Source organism: Mercurialis annua, linkage group LG7 (assembly GCF_937616625.2).
Source record: "Mercurialis annua linkage group LG7, ddMerAnnu1.2, whole genome shotgun sequence".
NCBI classification, from domain to species: domain Eukaryota; kingdom Viridiplantae; phylum Streptophyta; class Magnoliopsida; order Malpighiales; family Euphorbiaceae; genus Mercurialis; species Mercurialis annua.
Window position 1 is genome coordinate 14,890,851 of NC_065576.1, and position 19,719 is coordinate 14,910,569.

A 19,719-nucleotide genomic window follows, 5' to 3' on the forward strand; every position below is an offset into this window, starting at 1 on the left:
ATGAAAATGTTATTGATGCGTGAATTTTAATTAAAGTATATGATAGATGTAACTTTAATTTAAAATATGTTATGCATACACATTAAAGACACATTATCAATACATATAAATAATATGAGTGTGCGTGCGTGTGTGCGTGTGTGTGTGTATGTGTGTGTGTGTATATATATATATATATAAATAAATAGGAAGAACATTTTTTATGATACTCTTTTATAACATAATTTATGTATTTTTAAAGTAATGCTTCTTTTAATTTAAAATATGCTAAACATACATCTTATAAGCACATAAATAATAGATATAAATAGTATGTGTGTTTGTTTGAATATATATACATACATATATATATATATATATATATATATATATATATATATATATATATATATATATATATATATATATATATATATATATATTTGTTTTATAAATAAGAGAAAATGATAATTAAATATGTTTCTGATACATTGCCGATACATCGCGGATACATAAATGATACATGTGAATAATTTTGACAAACTGACGCACGACTGACACGCGTGTCAAACGTATGTCAGACGCGTTTTTGACCAATTCTGACGCGTTTTGACTTTTTTTTATTTGTTTTGAGTGTGCCATGTGTTGCATCCTCATTTGGAAGGTATTAAATGTAAACTTTTAACTTTTTTAGGTGCTCATGTAGTTTTTCAGCAAACTTAGCATTTTTTGTTATTTTCTTCCTCTTTTTGAATACTTTTGTTATTTTCTCTTTTGTTTTTAATAGAATTTAAATTAATTATATATCCATCAAATATGTAAAAAATAATTATTAGAATTATTTAAATTTAGTAAAAAAATAAATTAATTTTAATTAGTGTTAAATATATATGAATTTTATTATAATATAATTAATCATTTAATTATTTAATTTTAAAATTAGTTTTATTCACCAAAAAATACCAAACCTATGCATTTTGTGTCAGTTATAGCCAAACCTTATTTAAATATTTTCAGCTGCCATGCCAACCAATTGCTTAATTGGCGGTGACGTGGACGACACGGTGTTTGAAAAATCGGTTCGATTCAAAAATGGCTAAAAAAAACAGAACATATAAGGTTTGACTAAATCTGGTGATTTTTAAAGTTTTGGCTATAACTGACACAAAACGTATAAGTTTGATATTTTTTGGTGATTAAGCCTTTAAAATATTCAGTTATTTATTAAACGTAAATTGTTGTTATTAAAATTCTATAAGAATAACAGTAATAAAAGATGAGAAAAGTTTCAAAAAGCAAAATCACATCAATTGGTCGCAATGTTTGGCCTTTGATGCAAATGTACAAATATTGGCTGGATAAGGTGCTTGTAATTATCATATCGTGCTTTGCATTATATTTGTTTTTCTCTCTAAAAAAACCCTAGCCGCCAAGAGTTTTCTTCTTATTTCTTCTCCGGCTGCCGTCAATGGTTTGATTTTTGTTGTTGACGGTAGCCATCCCTTTATTTATGTTATTTTAATTTGATAGAATATAATAAATAGCGACTCTTTTTCATTTTTTGATGGATTAAAATCTATCAACGAAGCGCAATTCATTTACCAAGAAGTGAAGATAGATCGAAGATCTTTCATCAATAAAATGGAATCGTTTATGAGCTATATTAGTTTTATTTGTTTTTCATTGTTTGTTTTTTTTCTGAATGTTTTATGTTGTCCTTTCATTATGAAAGGTTTGTTGTCCTTTCTCTGTGAAAGGTTTGTTGTCTCCTTTTTATGTAGGAGTTTGCTGTCTCTTTTTTATGAAGGAGTTATCAAGTGGTGATTGAATGGAATGCTCTGAGTTTGTGGGTGATTGGATAAGTTTTGATCGACGAGTGATCGAAGACTGCACTTATTTAGCGAAACAGTTAATAATTTATTTTTATTTTCGTAAGTAAGATCTGCGAATCAGGCAGCATGTTGTCTGTTCCATGTCAGGTCATCGGATTTAGTTTTCGAATTATTCCGAATTTCTTACAAATGTAACTGTTTCATATTCGATTTAATGAGATTTGATGATTTCAAAAAAAAAAAGGTGCTTGTAAAAAAAATAGAATTCAATTGTTTATATCTATAAATTTATATATTTTTTAATTTGGACTCTTATTTAATGTTAGACTCTTGTTTAATTTAAATTATTATATTTACATTATTCTATTAAAATTATACCCTTAATGAAATTTATTATCGTAAATATGTTTGTCCCCCCTTCCCACATATAAGATAACTAGTTTTTCGCCACGCGCTACGCACGTGAGCGATATTCATATGACCCGTTATTATATATTAAATGTCAATAAAATTATAATTATTGAATATAATTTTTAATCAAAATTATCCGACTTATTTTCAGATAAACAATTAAATTTTGTGACCACATATCATATATACTATCAAAAAAGCATCAATTAAAAGTAGTGCACATAATTGATATCTATATGACCCGTTATATATATTAAATTTTAATTAAATTATAAAATAATACTTTTATTTTATAGTAAGTATTATAAATATATGTTTATTGAAATCAATTATTAAATATAGTATTTTAAAAATAATTCCCCTATTTTTATTTTTGGTTGGACCAATTAGATTTTATAACCACAAAACGTGACCTTTTTTCAGGAAGATACATTGTTAGGCTACATGAGCGAAATTTATTATTTTCATATTTTCTAGCTAAAGGTTTCTTTTACATACAAGGTAGATGGTTTTTATAGTTATTGACGTAATAGTTTGCATTGATAAGAAACTTAATTAAGAAAGAAAAGAAAATAATATTATTAATACTACTGTAAAAAAATAAAAACAAAAAACAATGATAACCTTTTTTTATCTACCCAGCAGTTAACTCATTCTCACTTTTTATATTTGTTAAACATCATCTCTTTTATTACAGAGGTCATTAAACTACGTATAACATGCATTATAAAACATAATAAAACATAAAATTAAAAAATGATCAATTGTTAATTAGTAAACAATTAGAAAAAACTATTTATTTAATAAATTAAAAAAGAACAATAAAATTTTATCATAAATTTAAGATGAAAACTTGACATAACTTGCAAAAAACTGAAACTAAACATACCTTTTTAATTAGAGAGGGACCAAATTCTTCTGCTCCGTAATATCACAGAGTGTTGCCAACAACTCTGACTCTGATAGCTTTATTCAGAAAACTATACATGAACAAATCAAATAAATAAAAGGCTTAATTACTTAAAAAATCCTCACCTTTAACTTCTTTTTCGTTTATACCCTGACCTAGGAAAATTGTCACATATACTCATGACATTGTCTTTATGTTTCACCTCTTATAAAACTCAAACTCATGTATTTTTCGATAGCTAAATTACAATTTTTTGAAACTACTTTTCTTGACTTTAACCATGTATCACAATTTGATCACATTGTTAATGATTGTTTGTGGAAAAAAAGAGAGTAAACGATTAAATATAATATATTTTTAAATTGTTATTTTCACTTATTTGTCTTGTAGCATGTTCTCCTACTCAAAGTTGGAGTCTACTTAATTAAGCTTATTAATTTACCGTATTTTATAAAATTTGAATTATACTTAAATAAACTAATAACTAATTTTAAAATTTTCTATGTGATAAGAATGACAACAAACATGAATTTTTGTTGAGATTAAACTCTTATTTAGTTATCTTTTATTAGAATTAGATATGTACTTACTTTCGTAAATTTTTTAATTATTGAAGACTGATATTGTAATTTTGCCTGTCCCCCCCCTTCCCACATATAAGATAGTTACTAGCGTTTCACCACGTGCTACGCACGTGAGCGACATTTACATGACCCGTTGTATATATCATATATTAATAAAATTAGTGAATGTTATAATTTTATTTTTAATAAATTATTAAACATTACTTTTTATTTAATTTAAAATTATAGCACGTTAACTATGACCCGTAAATGATATTTGTATGACCCGTTATATATATATATATATTATTAATTAAATAAATGTAATACCTTATTTTAGTAGTTTTTTTATAAATAATTTTTACATTTTACATTTTTATTTTCACATGTGAAATTATTTTTTTATTGAATTCATTTATTATTATAATGGTATAATATCATTTAATACAAAACAAAAAGACAATAGCAAATATTTTCCACAATGACTTCTTCCCTAGGCAAAGCATAATGTAACCTTAATTACTATTCATCCCGAAGCAGCTTAACTAATTAAGAAATCCACAAATAAGGAGGACAAGTCAGTTTGACATCAAAATAATTTTGAATCGAAATAAAAATAAAGCGGTACTGAAAATATTTATTTGAGTTATTTTATTATGACTCTATCTAATAGTAAATCAAGAATGCTAGTATTTTAATATTAGTATGACTTTCAATTCAAGTAGCCAACTTCATTAGCTAAAAAATAGGACTTACAAGTTAATAACTTCTCATCATGCGAACCGATAATTATGGTATTTCAATATGATCAAAACTTTATATTTATATTATATTATTTAAATTAAATTTTTATTTTCTTTATCTTTTCAATTACGAATTATACCCTTAATGAAGCCTATTAGCGTAATTTTGCCTGTCCCCCCCCCCCCCTTCGCTCTTATAGTATAGTTATAGATAGATTATAGATAGATAGATAGCTTAAATCACTTAAATATGTATAATTACGTAAGATTCTAATTCCAGTGCACTATAAAATTTAGGCCAAATGTCGTAAAAAGACCAAACCTTTCATAAAAGTTTCACAAAAGTCTTGACTTTTTAATTTTGTCGATTTTAGCCAAAAACAGATTATTTAGTTTCAATTGTGGCCAACTCTCAATTTGATTTCAATTTGCCTTGTGGCGCCTACGTGGCATGCACATATATTGAAAGGTCAGGATTTTTGTGAAACCAAATAATCAATTTTTGGCCAAAATCGACCAAATTGAAAGGTCAGGACTTTTGTGAAACCAAATAATCAGTTTTTAGCCAAAATCGACAAAATTAAAAGGTCAGAATTTTTGTGAAATTATTGTGAAATGTTTGGTTTTTATAACATTTGGCCTAATCTCTACAATTCAATAAAATTATGGGATTAGTTGATTTTTTCATACTTATATTCATAATCTTTTGAATTTTTATGTGTCATTTAAGACAATTACGGTTCAGTTTTTCAAATTTTATCGTTGTATTTTGATTAACTTTTTGAATTTCTCGAGCAAAATAACAACTCGTCATCCGGCTGTGTTTTTGAAAATTATCATTGGATGTTTTATATTCTAATCGCTATTTTAAGTATCCAAAAATAAATATCTACAACTAATTAGCATAAAAGAAATAAAAATCAAGACACCATTGATTTAATTTTTCATCTATAAATTACACTATTATATATTTTTTGCGACTTAACAATTATAAAATCTTTAGCAAACTATAATTTTACGTGTTGATTTGCTATTGAAGTTATTTTTTATATTTACTGTATTTAACTTATATATTGATTATTGAATATGTTATGCATGATATGTTTTTGAAATAAAAAAAATAAAGCATTCAAAAATAAAAATAAAAATAATGAAAATTTAGATGAAGCAAATGCAATTTCTATTTTTCAATTTTCATTTAGAAAGCAAAATATTGAAGAACTAGATAAAAATAGAAATTTGTTAATCAACTAAACAACTTCTTTCATTTTTATTTGGAAGTATAATATTGTTGTATGCACATTTAAATATTGTGAAAGAAAAGAAAAAGAAGGCATCAGCATTCAGAGATACAGTATTATTGTATTCATTGATACAAATTATTAAGGAGCGTAATTGAGTGAAGAATGAACTCAAAGAAGCTTAAGCATATGAAAGTATGACTGTAAACTTCAAATTAAATCTCTGCCATTCTCCTCTTGTTTTGTTTATTGGCACCCTTAAGCTCCACCAGGGAGGGCAAAGGCCGAGGCATTGGCACGTTCATCGACCTATACGATTTTCTCAAGGCTTCACTAAAGTTTCTTGATGATCCAATTGAAGAAGACACGAAGTTATTCGGTACATGAATTTCCACCTTCGAAGCCTCTACAACTCCGACTTCCTGTTTGGCAATTACATGATCTTTTACAAATGTTAGTTTTTCGTTGGATGAGCAATCATGATTCTCAAAAGCTCCAACAGGCAGTCGTGCTCTACCGAATAATGTCAGTGCTGGCTTTTTGATAGGTGAAGACAAGCTCAACGGTTGGCTAGAAGAATCTTCAACTGTTGGCAATTCAGATTCTAAAGAAATTTGCGAATGCTTTGCTGATACATTGGCTTTAGCAGAAGCTCCCACACTAATATCCAAAAGCTTCCAGATGGAGTCATTTGAAGTTAAATGAGCACCAACCGAACATTGCCTAACGTAATCTAGCTCAGTGGCCCGGCAAGGTGGGGTTGTTGAAACTACCCATTTAGGTGCAAGAAAATTCAGAGCCCACTCTAATTCTTCTCTGGAAGAATGCATGGAGTAACAGACATGCCATACCCCAAATTGATCCCTCACTGCTTCATTAAATCTTAGTTTTCTTCGACTTTTAGTGTCTGAATCCTCTTCTTCACAGTCACAAGCGTACCACTGAGCTGAAGGTCGAATAATCAGAGGTTCTGGCTGGCAATTAGCTTGTGCCTCTGCAAGTTTTGTAGCAGCTCGTTCATATAATTTAGGAAATCCATCAAACACATGGAAACGTGATGTTGGATCTTGAGTGAGGATTTGAGGAACTGTAACTGTCAAAGCTTGGAAGCATTCTGGATTAGCAGCTTTGTCAACATAAATTTTAGAACCAAAAGTTTGGGAAACATGAACTAGTATATCCTCTTGACCAAGAAGATCACAAGTCAGGTAAACCATAGCTGCAGCAGGGTGCTTCCATATACAGTTTATAACCTGCTTCATGGGTATGCAAATATAAGCTTATTAGGGAATACTACAATACCATAGAAAGAATTAAATCTATCCTTGAGACAATATTATATTAGAGTACAGAAAATTGACAGTAAAGTTGAAGCATGTCAGGTATTTTAGTATAAGGCAAGGAAATCAATCTTAAGTTTATAATTAATTCAGAATGCAGGCGATAAGAAATGTTTCTCTACCGTCTCCATATTCTTTTGTGCCTTAATAGAAATTAATGTCTCAAATTAAAAGGAAATCACACATATTCCTCTAATCAAAATGGAAGCTAAATTTTTTTAATATGTACAGGAAAAAATCAGCACAAAATGAAACCATACAGTTAATGTACACGTCAAGCAGTTAACAGCCTTGGGCACTTAAGCATTTAGTGTCATAATGAGTAGTTGGTCATAATCTTAAGAAGTAAAATTAGACTCAAGTTAGGTATAACTGGACCAACAAGCATGACTACGAGAGCCACCGAGTCTTTTCTTTCATACAGCAGTTGAAAGTGTTTAATTTGAGCACCTAACCTTAAGCGTTTCAAAGATAATAAAAAAAGATTTGTAATTAATAAAACCCCGATCACACAATTTGCATCAACCCGAGGTTTCATATAATAAGCATGAAGGCAATCAAAGTGTATGTTGAATTGCCAAAACCTAATATGGTGTGTGTATATGAGACTCCATGGTTGTGTATAGTGACAAATATTAAAGCAATATATGAGTAGGCAATATTCAAACATATAAGTTCATGCATAACAGAGTGCATGGTTATAGCTTATATGTGTGCATGGAACAACATTTTCTCAATAATAATAGTGAAAAATTCAGCAATATAACAAACTTGAGCAGGGATAAAAGAATAATATAAGTCAAGAAGAAAAGTCTGACATTTCAAAACATTAAAAAAATAGATTAGGTGACCAAGTGAGAGTACCTGTTGGATTGCTGAATGCTTGCTCGGGAATTTCTGTTTGAATCTCCCAAATGTACAGTCTAGGAAAACATAATCAAGTTGGCACCCGGGTTCCTTCCCTTTTTTTCTAATATACTTCTCGGGAAACCATTGTAGACAGTCGGGAGTGAGCCTGCAATCTCCTGTGTGCAGGATGTTGCCAAAATTGCCCTCGAACAAGAACATGACAGCTCCTGAAGTTCACAACCCATGGCAGACAAGGGATCATCTGTAACTGGAGTTTCCGCAAAATCATTTGCAATCATTCACATACAAGATAGAGCAAGCAATATCAGAAACCCCACCCCCCCACACAAACTCGAAACACATAGGATAAAGCAAGCGCTAAGAAGTTAAATAAGTTTTTGAAGATCAACATAAGGGAAGCTATTTGCTGGTGTGAAAACACCACAACGTCTCATGAATTGATTGCATACAGTGGATAAGTTCTCATGATAAACATTATACGGAATTTGCAGATGTAAGGCATACATGGGTTGTTCATATGAAACACCAACAAATAGCAACATCGCATGATCCACAAACACAATCTAACTAAATATTAAACTAAAATTTGTCAGTACAATCAACATCATGGTTGGCAAAACAATCTGATTTCATATGATAATCAATTTACATAACAAAACTAAAGAGAATGATAAACAAATTTGAAAACTGAATAGCCAACAGAAAGTAAGGAATTACCAGGGCAGTGATTTGCATCAAAAGCAGTAACAGTGAAATTGCCATCCGGGTCATTGATGACCACAGATTGAGCCACCTCTATGCACACAAACAAAGAATCTTCAAGCTGAGGGTAATAACGAAGAACTAGAGATTTAGTGAGACGGGTGGCGTAGATAGGATAAGAAGAATGTGTGCAAATCCCAGAAGAATGATCTTTATGGGCATGGCTCAAGAAATAATGTCTCTTCCACTTCGAATTAGGGCTCCATGTGTCCACTGAAAATGGTAATCCTCTTGGCATTTCAATCGGCATCTCTTTGGAACAAAATTGGGGGAAATCAAAACGAATTTCTCTTTTAATTTTCCCTCCAACTCAAAGCTTCCCATGTAAGAAATGAAAAGAGGGGGGAATTGAAAATGATTGTGGACTAAATTATTTAGCCTTACAATTGAATAAATGATCAATTCACCCCTCAACTTGGCATGAAATATCTAAAAAGTTAAAATTGGCGAAAATGGATCAATTCAACCCATAATTATGCCAAATCGTAACAAAATCTCCTCCTACTCTTACACCTAAAAGTGAAACACAGTTTTTATTAGAAAATGGTAAAAAATTTAAAGTGATTTTTATTATTTGTTTCATTTAATGTATCTTTTCATGATTTTCAAATATTAATTTAATTTTTCTAATTTTAAAACTTCATAGTTCATATATCATAGAAACTTTTATCTAAAAATTAAAAAATATTTATCACTATTGACATTTCTTATTTTCTTCTTCCACATGTTAAAGAATGAACTCGCCGTCGATTTAGACCACCACGTCCGTATACTTACAAATATATTGCCTTTTATGGTTGTTTTTTCTCTATAAGTTAAATGATACGCTTGATTTTCCTTCATAATTATAACGTCCCTGCGAGCTAGAAACACCCACCACTTGTAGGGTGGCTTCAATTCCCTGCCCGAGAAAGAGCTACCATTGTGCACAACAATTAGAATTTATATTAGTTAAAATTAATTAGAATTAAACTAGAGTTAATTAGAACTCATTAAGGATTCCACTAATTTTGTTTTGTCAGAGGGGCAAAACCGATCCGTTTTATTATAGTTATAGGTTCAAATGATCCGGTTTTACTAATTAGGACTTTTTTTTATATTTCGTGTCAAATTGAAGGGTGAATTGACTCTTTATTCCATTACAATTTATAATCTATAATATCTTATAGGCGAAACAGAAGATTGGGGCAGTAAAAATGTCCGTTGGTTATGCAACGCCTGGCTTCCTCCCTCGACATTTCCACACCCGCTCTCTCTCTTATTCTTCCCTCCATTCCCAAACGCAGCCTTATCACAGAAACAACAACATTACTGCTCACCATGTTATTTCAAAGTACCCATCAAATTCTGCTCTTGTTGTCGCAGCTGACCTATCTTCTTCTAATAATGGCACAAGACAGCCCATGGCGCCTCCTTACAACATTCTCATCACTGGCTCAACTAAAGGTTCATCTTAATTTTTTTATTTCTCTTTGAATTTTAAGTTTCAGATAACTGTTATTATGATGCTGTGAATTCGGAGTTTAGGGTTTAACATGGAAGTATAGAGTCGGAATTGTAGGATCTCGGATGCTAGTTGTTTTGATTTCTGAATTCTAAACAAATTGTGTACAGAGTCAAATGCTGCTAAAAACTACATTAGAGGTGTATGATTCGCGTATCTTGCGTTTCCTTGGGATTAAGCAAGTATCACTGGTTCAAGAGTATCCTTGTTGATTGTTTTTGTGAAATGTAATTCAGGAATAGGTTATGCTCTAGCTAAAGAGTTCCTCAAGGCGGGTGACAATGTCGTCATTTGCTCAAGATCAGGTAACCTCTTGCTCCCCTTCTTCACATTTTATCAACTGCTGCTTCTTTGAATGAGATTATGCACTTTATGTGGGATGTGTAAAGCAAACTGAAAGTCATGGTGATGTGTAACCTTTTAGCTAGTCATGCTGCGTGAATCTGTGCACATACCTATTGTATTCTTTAACGCATTTCATAGTTTAAAATTGTCTAGTCAGTTTTACTTTCTTGCCAGATTATTATTTATTACTTGATATTCTATAATCAAACCCACAAGGTCCCAAGACTATTAGAATTTTAATATGATTCTAGTTCATGCCATAAGGTGGACCACATCGAATTTATAAGAAAGCAGAAAGCTTGGAATAGACCTGATGACACAATGGTATGTGGTGATGGATTAAACAGCCATAAATCTTTAAATGAGGCAGCTCTAATTCATGCCGATTGTGGAAGAATAATTACTATAGGCAATCCAGGTAGTTTAGGAATAGGGAGAAACTTCACTTTCATTATTCAAATCTACTGCAACCTAACACCACCATGGTATGTATCCTTGAAATTTGGATCACCGTTTTTTTTCCATCTAAACTGATTTACATATATTAGATGCATGCTTATTAATAATTAATGTACTATATATTAAGACAAATCTTATCAACTTGAGCAAATTTGCTTTTAATTAATATAATGAGCTTATGACCAAACAGCTAGTGTAATTTTTTTTTATGCAGCCGAGAGAGTGGAATCTGCTGTAAATAAGCTGAGAGATGAATATGGGGAGCAGCATGTGTGGGTACCATCTCCATCACTTATTCCACTGTTTTTTTTTTCTCTTACCTAGATACTGCACAATTGGTGTTTTACTTTCTTTTCTTCTACAGGGTACAAAATGTGATGTAAGAGAAGGACAAGACGTCAAAGATCTAGTTGCATTTGCACAGAAGAATCTCAAATACATTGATATATGGGTATTTACCACGTTTCTTCACCTCATTTTCCAGTTACTGCATTCTTTCCAATTTCAGAGCTAGACAAACATATCCATATGGGAATGGCATATATAATTGGCTATCAGAAACAACCTTCTCCAGACATTAACAAAGATGACTTGTCAATTAAGTAAATTCTTAAATGATTCTTCTTTTTCTTTTCTGAGATGAATGTAGCCCAGTCTTAGTTTTCATTTGTACTCTCTTAGCTCATCATGTTGAGATTGATGCAGATTAATAATGCAGGATCAAATGCATATAGCTTTAAGCCTTTGGCAGAAGCTTCAGATGAAGATCTTATGTAATCATATATGTGTTTTTGTTTTTTTGGTTTTTCTTTTTGACCTTTCCTTCTTGCATTGAACGGTTGGATTTACTATCCATTAAACTTCTCTGCAGTGAAGTTGTCACTACAAATACCCTTGGATTAATGATATGTTGCCGAGAGGTAAACTAGTTTCTTTTTGGTTCTTAATTGCCACTACTTGGCCCATTTCTCATTCATTATTCTTTTTAAGGCAATCAAAATGATGTTGAACCAACCTCGAGGTGGCCATATATTCAACATTGATGGAGCTGGTTCTGATGGACGGCCAACGCCAAGGTAATTTTTGTAAGTTTCTCTCTTCAAATACTCCCACAACTTTCCAAAATCCCCCCCTTCCCAATGATTAAAAAAGTAAACAAATAAAATCTGAACTTAACAATATATCAACTAAATCATGCTATAATTCAAAATAATAGGATCATTTTAACTAAACACATGATTTCAGATCAGTGACATGGTTTTGACTGAAAAATAGTCTCCTACTTGTTTCTTTCTGCACAGAGCTATTACAAATAAGTACTATATGCAGTTCCAACTTAACACCTAGAGTTGTCTTTCCTATCGACTACTAAAATAGTTGTTTGCTTTACTTGTTCGTTAAGGTTTGCTGCATATGGAGCAACAAAGCGCAGTGTGGTGCATTTAACAAAATCATTACAGGTAAATACTCTTCTTGATTTGTAAGTTTTTTATGGTATATGAATGTGTTTGTATCCAGCTGGTTTTGTATCAAAGATAGTTTTTCATGTGCTCCGAAATTGTTGTCATAATCAGGACACTATACTAAAAAACAATATTGTCATGACTCATAATTGTTTATGGGTGATGTGAGACAAGTTCTCAAAATCTATTCTATGTATTTTTGACTTGTAAGATATGTAGGAGTTTTAGGTCTGAAATTAAGAGGAAATAAGAGAAAATAAAGAAAGAACTGATAGATTTCCTGGGAATCACACTAATTGAACAAACTGATAGATTTCCTGCCAATCTCACTCTCTATTCATATCTCATCAATTATATTTAATTTTTAAGTTAAAATTAAATATATTTTTTCTTAAAATATATTTATTTTTTGCTAATCTAATATAAAAATATAAACGAAAATAAATAAAACAATTATTTAATTAATATTTATTGAAAAAAGTAAAATAAAAATTTCAAAATTAGAGTCTATTGGAGTAAAATTAAAAAAAATTATCTTTAAACTTTAACTTTCTTTAAATCTGAAAATTATAGTAATACCCCTTGCAAAACAAACCAGAATTCCTACATTAAATCAGTTTAGTTAACTACCTATTAGTTTTCCTGACTTAATTAACAACCCGTTCAGCTTCAACATCATCCTTATGTCCCATATTTATGCTTGAGCATTGGACTCTCTTTTGGCATGACGTGTATATGCTCGCTATCACTTATGTTCCCCATCGGTGGGTATTGCTTTAAATGTAAGCACATATAAATTATTAATTTGCAATCCTAAACATGGTTTATATTGGGATGTCATTATCGTTTTCTTTCTGAAATGGGAGGCAGTAGAAGGAACAATGTCTTAATTGTTTGCTAAGCTTTATATATATGTTCATTGCAATAAGTAAAGATGGACCGGGGTCTTCGCATTCTATTGATTTGCAATCTTTAAATCCGTATGATTTATATGGAGAATAATTTAATTAGGCAGTTGTCTGTGTTCATACATTTATAGTACATAGGTTGATTCTCATGGATGAGAAAAGTGCTTGCTGAAACTTGTTAATATATTAATTAAAGTAGGTATTTATAGTAGTTACTGATTGTATAAGTTTCAACCCTCTGTATCCTTTTACAGGCAGAGTTGCAGATGCAAGACGTTCAAAATGTTGTGGTGCATAATCTGTCGGTATAATATTGCTCTATCTACCTATTTATTATAATATACTCGTTGGATCATATCATTCCTTTTCTTCATACTGTTTGATGCATTGTCAAAACTGCCTTAGTAGATGCTGGATACCTTATTGGCTTTTAAATCTCAGTGCTAGTGTCTCTTTGACTAGTGGTCAATATTCATGTCATTTTACTTGAGCATACAACAAACTATCCATCTAATGTTGTTTTTCAATATATATGTGGCATCTGAACTTTACGATATTAATAGCAGTTTTTAAGGCAAGAGGAATTATGTATCTCTTGCTATGCTGTAAGATCATCGTTGGCTAAATAATTCCATAAGTTACAAGTTGAGGGGGTAAATTGCTACTTAAGTCACCATCAAAGCTATTAAACATCAACCATATTGGCCTTATGAGTATTCAAACTAAATTTATGATAAATCGTTTCTGACAGTTCCATGATTCCATAAATGATTAAGATTTGAGTTGATAGTGACCGACGAAGAGTGGCATTAATCCATTTTATAGCATCTACTAAGGCAGTTTTGACAATGTCATTTTATAGTGGCCAATGGGTAATTAACACATAAATTAACTTTATGGGCAAATCAGTACACGAACTTGGTGATTAAGGGCAATTAGCCCCATTTTGGCAAATTAGCTTACAAGTTAAGGGGGCAAATTGCCAATTGAGGAGACAATTAGCTGACAAATTGAGGGGCAAATTTCGCAAAAATGAGGCTAATTGCTCATAATCACCAAGCTTGTGTACTAATTTGCCAACAAAGTTAATTTATGTGTTAATTGTCCATTGCTTACAAGTTGAGGGGGCATATTGCTACTTAAGTTCTTTGATGGTAGTCTCTAATTTTTTTTGTCTTAGATCCTATTAAAGCTACTGTAACATCGCTTGTGTTTAGGCCTGAAGTTCTACAATGTGTTGCGGGTTTTACGATGTGTAATGTAAATGACCCAACTGCCTATAAGTGAATATAAAGTGAGTAAGGGTGTTCTCCTAAACGATCTTGGAATTTAAGCACTAATTACATAACTAGGTAACTACGCATAGGCTCATTTGATTGAGGTTGGATTAGATTAAAATAAAGTCAAGCAATTAAAAGCAAAATTTATAAGCAATTAAGCGAAAACAGACAAAATATAGAGGTTAGGTTATAATTCTTGATTTTACTCGTCATATGATAATTCTACTTTTTTATGAATGATTTTATTTGAGGTTTTAGTCTAAATTTCTCTAATACTCATGTTTAAGTCAATTAGAAGTGTCATTGGTTAGAAAGACATTCACTCTCATTCTATGAATTTGATAACCAAAGATTATCGGTCTATGCTAAATCATTTAACCTTTTGGTATAATTCCTACCTATAATTTTCTTTAACCCTAATAATTTCAATTTGTGTCCGTCAAAGAGACTCAATTCTATGAATCATCAACTTATATGTTATATATGGAGTCCAACCATGCACACTTTGGATATTAAGTGATAAAGTGCAACTAAATTAAATTTTATTTGTAAAAGTAGATGAAAAATATCAGTTTATATTAGGGTTATTTGTATGTAAAAGGCCCACCTTTTGTGTTTATATCGATTTAAGCACAACATTTAAAACGTGGCATCCTACATCCTATGCTTGTTAAGTTTGGCACTGTACTGGCCTACGCCGTTTTCTGGCTGTTTGAAGCCTATGAGGCATATCAGAGGAGAAACTAAAAGACACCTCACAAACTGCATATAATTAGCTGGAGACGCCGTCATTTTAGTTGAAAACCAATCAAAATACATGGTGTGGTTTTTTACAAAACTATTTTTTTTTTGAAACACAAACTAGCATCGTTTTTCTCTAACATAAACCTCCAAGTAAATCACTTTTCTCCTAGGAAGCACGGACATGGAGACGGGGAACTTGAACACGAATACTGCGAAACGGTGTTATTTTAAGGTTTCTTATGTAAAAAATGAAATTCTGTATACAAAATGTCAAATGTCTGACACGTTTCTGAAACAAAATACGTTGATTGAATGAGTCTCCGTGCTACCTAGCTTTTCTCTTACCTTCTTCGATTGAAAACTAGGAACCCTAGAAAAAGTCTTAAAGACCAAACACTCCCAAACTTGTAAATTCCCAGTTCATCTTGTCTACGGTGAAACAGAAAAATAATAAAAGAAAATGGAAAATCCACCATCAACCTTTGTTTCCTGCAAACAACTTCAACAATAATGTTTATCAATTTCATATGCAGTATGGACAACCATTTAACAATAAGATGAAGTAAATAATTAAAGACCTAAAACGAGAAATAAAACAAAAAAGATTGCACATTGATTAACAATGGAGTGAGACCGTATTTTTCAGATAACTTAAATAGCAGTTTCTTTATAATGGCACAGAGATGCTTGACGGCGAATTAGGGATTTGTGTGGATTAATCAATGATTTTAGATTTATGGTTTAAGGTTTATTATCTGGCGGCTAGAGTTCCGTTTTAGGGTTCACAAAAGAAGATCGAAGAAGTTGGGGAAAAGAAAAGTGATTGGAGAAGAAAAGAAAAGTGATCGAAGAAGATGTTCATGAAATTATATTTTATTTTGATAGGTTTTTAATGAAAACGACGTTGTCTCCTTATTGTTCCACGCTGTCAGTGACGTGTCATTCATTTTCTTCTGTGGTTTGAACACATTAGTTTCGAATAGCCGGAAAACGGAGTTGGGTTAGTGCCAAACTTAACAAGCATAGGATGTGAGGTGCTACGTGTTAAATGTTGTGCTAAAATCACTACAAACGCGAAATGTGGTAATTTAATAGCCATGTTTAATTGTTAAACTGTGATTATATTAGGAAGTAATATGTCAATCAATTTGTATCCTTGATTATAGTGATTTAGTCAATTAGGAATTAGGAAAACTTCCTAATCTAGAGTATTTGAACTTGTATGATACTATAAATTAAGTGCACTATGAACTATATGCATTCTCACAAAAATAACTTAATCTTCAGGAATATTTCTTTTACTCTCTTGAATGTAAATATTTGTATGAAAATACATGAATTCACCAGTTAATGGAACATATAACATCATAAGCATTGTACATATAATAATTATAAGTGAGCGTTGGTATCTAAAACTATTAGCATTCAAAAACTGAGGCCGAATGCAAACTTTATTTAAAAATTTACGTTTGGGCGAAGATTAAAAGCCGAATTCATTAATAGTGACCAAGTTTTTTGCTTTTGAAAGTTTTGATGGAATAAAACTAAAACTGACTGAATGCTTATCCTACTGAACATAAGGGTAGAAGATGTGCAATGTTAATGCAACATCATGATACAATTTGATTTTTGTTGGGTTCTTGGTAAAAATGGTTTTGTGGGTAAAAATGGTTTGATTCAAGGGATGCTCTTTTGGTTCTAGAATTGTACGTCAATTACTTAAGTAATTTGTTTACCTATTATAGATGAGATTCCAAGTAAATATTCGTGTACTGTTTTCATGATAAATCTGTTTTTTCATTACATTGTAAGATCACTTTTTCATTTTTATTTTTTAACTCATTCTACTTATTTCGCTTGGACTGCAGCCTGGAATGGTGACAACTGATCTTCTCATGTCTGGAGCTACAACAAAGCAGGTTAACTAGTCATCCATGTGATAGAATTTCTATTCTGTGAGAATCTGATAGTTTTTTTTATGTAGGCCAAGTTTTTCATTAATGTTCTGGCGGAACCAGCTGAGGTGGTAAGATTCTGTTTGTCATTCTAAATTGGTTCTAAGTGGTTTGCATTTAAGATTATTGATTTGTTCGCAGGAAACAGAATTGTCTGTCGTAAGCAATATTTCTAAACGAGTAGATTGTATGGTTTTAAATCATGATTTTCTGTGTAGAAAACCCCTATCAGTTATATTTAGAAAAACTTTGGTCATCCAGATAAAATGAAAACGCACTTGGATGATTGTTTCATATGATCCGATTTTTAATTTTGTTTTAAGACAAGTCAAGTCCAACATGTAGACATTTGTGAGATACTTGAAAATGTTGCTTTGGTTTGTTTATTATTTTTTAGCGGTTGGGGTGTTTCTCGCTGCAGGTTGCAGCATACCTTGTTCCGAATATCAGATCCATCCCTGCCAATGGATCAACAAAGCCCAAGTATATCAGGTTTCTTACAGGCATAAAAGCCTACTCACAGATATTTTCAGTTAAGTGAAAACTCAGTTGTTTTTGGGTACTCTTGAGTATGTTTTACGTCACTTGCCATTTGAATATTTATTTTTGGCTGCTTTACAGAGATTTGCTTTTGGTGCTAGAAGAAACAGGCATGTACTTGAAGATTAAAATGTACTTGCCTTGGTTGTATAGAAAACATTTACTCTTTGGTAAACACTCTCTTGAATTTGATATGCTTTTTCCCTTAACAAATCAATGCTATTAGAACTTATTCGATTTAATTTGGACAATTATGATAAATTTAAAATTTTCTCCTTTGCAGCTCGAATACTGGAGTACTCAAATCCACGACATTTTCTTAGCTAGGATGCTATCAGAGCCTAATTTTTGCTGCTGCTTCTTCATTCTTGCCCAACCTTCATGCTAAATCCTGTTCTTGAGTTATTTTAAGCAGCAGATCCCACTGTGTATATGACTCAAATGAGACATCCTAGAAGTCATTTCGCAATTGATCAAGAGATATGATTGAATATCATGTAATAGTAGGAATGCATACTCTGGTCAACATATTGCATTTTTCCACTTTTAAGTTTGAACTCTAGAAAATCTATCATTAGTGACTAAATCAGGCCATCAATTGAATTTAATTAAACAATTCAAAATATTGAACCATAAAAAAATATACATCAGAAATTAATAGCTATAATTTATTTTTTTTGAAAGATAAACTATATTACTTAGCAAATAATATATGAATACAAAGAGAAAGATAAAGAGTCTGGAACATTTGACTCCCAAATAGAAGCATCAGACATAGAATTGGATGCCCTAGCAAGAGTATGGGCTATTATATTCGCTAATCTCTTGACATAATTCAGTGAACTATTAGTTTAGTTCATAAAAAGATTCTTGCACTCTTCAACAAGCAAACGAACAGAAGAACAATCCTCCAATAAAAAAATAGAAAGCTTGAACTAGAAGTAGCGCATCTGTTTTAAAACGAACATTGTACGAAGTCAACTCCTTAACCCAGGACAACGATTCTTTAAAACTAAGGGCTTCAGCCATAAGAGGCTCTTGTAATCCTTGCATCGAACGAGCCCTTGCCCCCAAGCATCTACCATCATGATCTCACACCACACAGGCGATACCAATACGATGATTTGCTCGAAGTATAACAGCATCCAAATTACAGGTTAAACGGCCAACATGTGGTAATTGCCAGAAAATGGATGTAGGGGAATGTGATTTCTCACCAATTTATTGCTGGGCTGAGCCGATTTTCAAGTCTGAAGGAACCACATTGCACCAGAGACTGATTGAGTAGCTGAGTTACCACAACCATGCCAGACTAAATTATTTCGATTTTCCTAAATTCCCCAAAGCACCATAGCATGCTGCTCATTTTGGTCAACTGTTTGGGATATGAAAAACTGCATCCACTGGCCAAGAGTTATTAGCTGACCTGTAATCAACCGGATACTAATCTGAGACCATCACGAAATAGCAAACGGACATTGGAAGAAAATATGAACAACAAATTCCCTCTTTGAGGCACAAATAGGACATATAACATCAAGCTCCACATGACGAGATCTCAAAGCATCTCGTGTTGGTAAGCAACCAGAGATAACTCGCCAAATGAAATTTTTCATTTTGGGAGGAATATGCAGATGCCATAAATCCTTCCAACCACTCCATACATCTAGATGACTACCACCATGACAAGTTTGCATCAAATGCTTATACTCACTCATAACCGAGTATATGCCTCGTCTCTCTAGCCTCCAACAAAGAGAGTTCTCTCGTCTATGAGACACAAGAGGGATACTAACAATTTCAAAGATATCTCTGTCATTAAACAAATTATAAATAACATCAAGATCCCACTCTTTTGCATCAACTTTGA

The 19,719-nt window shown here is 31.7% G+C and overlaps 2 protein-coding genes across 4 annotated transcripts; one reads left to right on the top strand and one right to left on the bottom strand.

The window, feature by feature from the left end:
• Positions 1-5,756: 5,756 nt before the first annotated feature.
• On the bottom strand, positions 5,757-9,016 carry LOC126655915 (uncharacterized). Of its 3 annotated transcripts, none has more exons than XM_050350285.2 (3): positions 8,607-9,016; positions 7,884-8,095; positions 5,757-6,932 (listed from the first exon to the last, which is right to left on the bottom strand). In XM_050350285.2, exons 1-3 carry the CDS (start codon positions 8,899-8,901, stop codon positions 5,895-5,897), a joined length of 1,545 nt encoding a protein of 514 aa, XP_050206242.1. In that variant the 5' UTR covers positions 8,902-9,016; the 3' UTR covers positions 5,757-5,894. The 3 variants fall into 3 exon arrangements, with proteins under 3 accessions (XP_050206242.1, XP_050206243.1, XP_055959827.1); XM_050350286.2 differs by having other exon boundaries at positions 7,884-8,136; positions 8,607-8,696; XM_056103852.1 differs by having other exon boundaries at positions 7,884-8,130; positions 8,607-8,683.
• An 802-nt stretch (positions 9,017-9,818) lies between these two features.
• On the top strand, positions 9,819-18,399 carry LOC126655916 (chlorophyll(ide) b reductase NOL, chloroplastic). The gene is made up of 14 exons (XM_050350287.2): positions 9,819-10,097; positions 10,392-10,460; positions 11,174-11,235; positions 11,324-11,410; positions 11,665-11,732; positions 11,831-11,879; positions 11,950-12,035; positions 12,362-12,419; positions 13,585-13,635; positions 17,223-17,273; positions 17,339-17,380; positions 17,731-17,841; positions 17,931-18,019; positions 18,133-18,399. The coding sequence occupies exons 1-13, from the start codon at positions 9,848-9,850 to the stop codon at positions 17,976-17,978; spliced, it is 1,032 nt and encodes a 343-aa protein (XP_050206244.1). The 5' UTR covers positions 9,819-9,847; the 3' UTR covers positions 17,979-18,019; positions 18,133-18,399.
• The last annotated feature ends 1,320 nt before the right edge of the window (positions 18,400-19,719 follow it).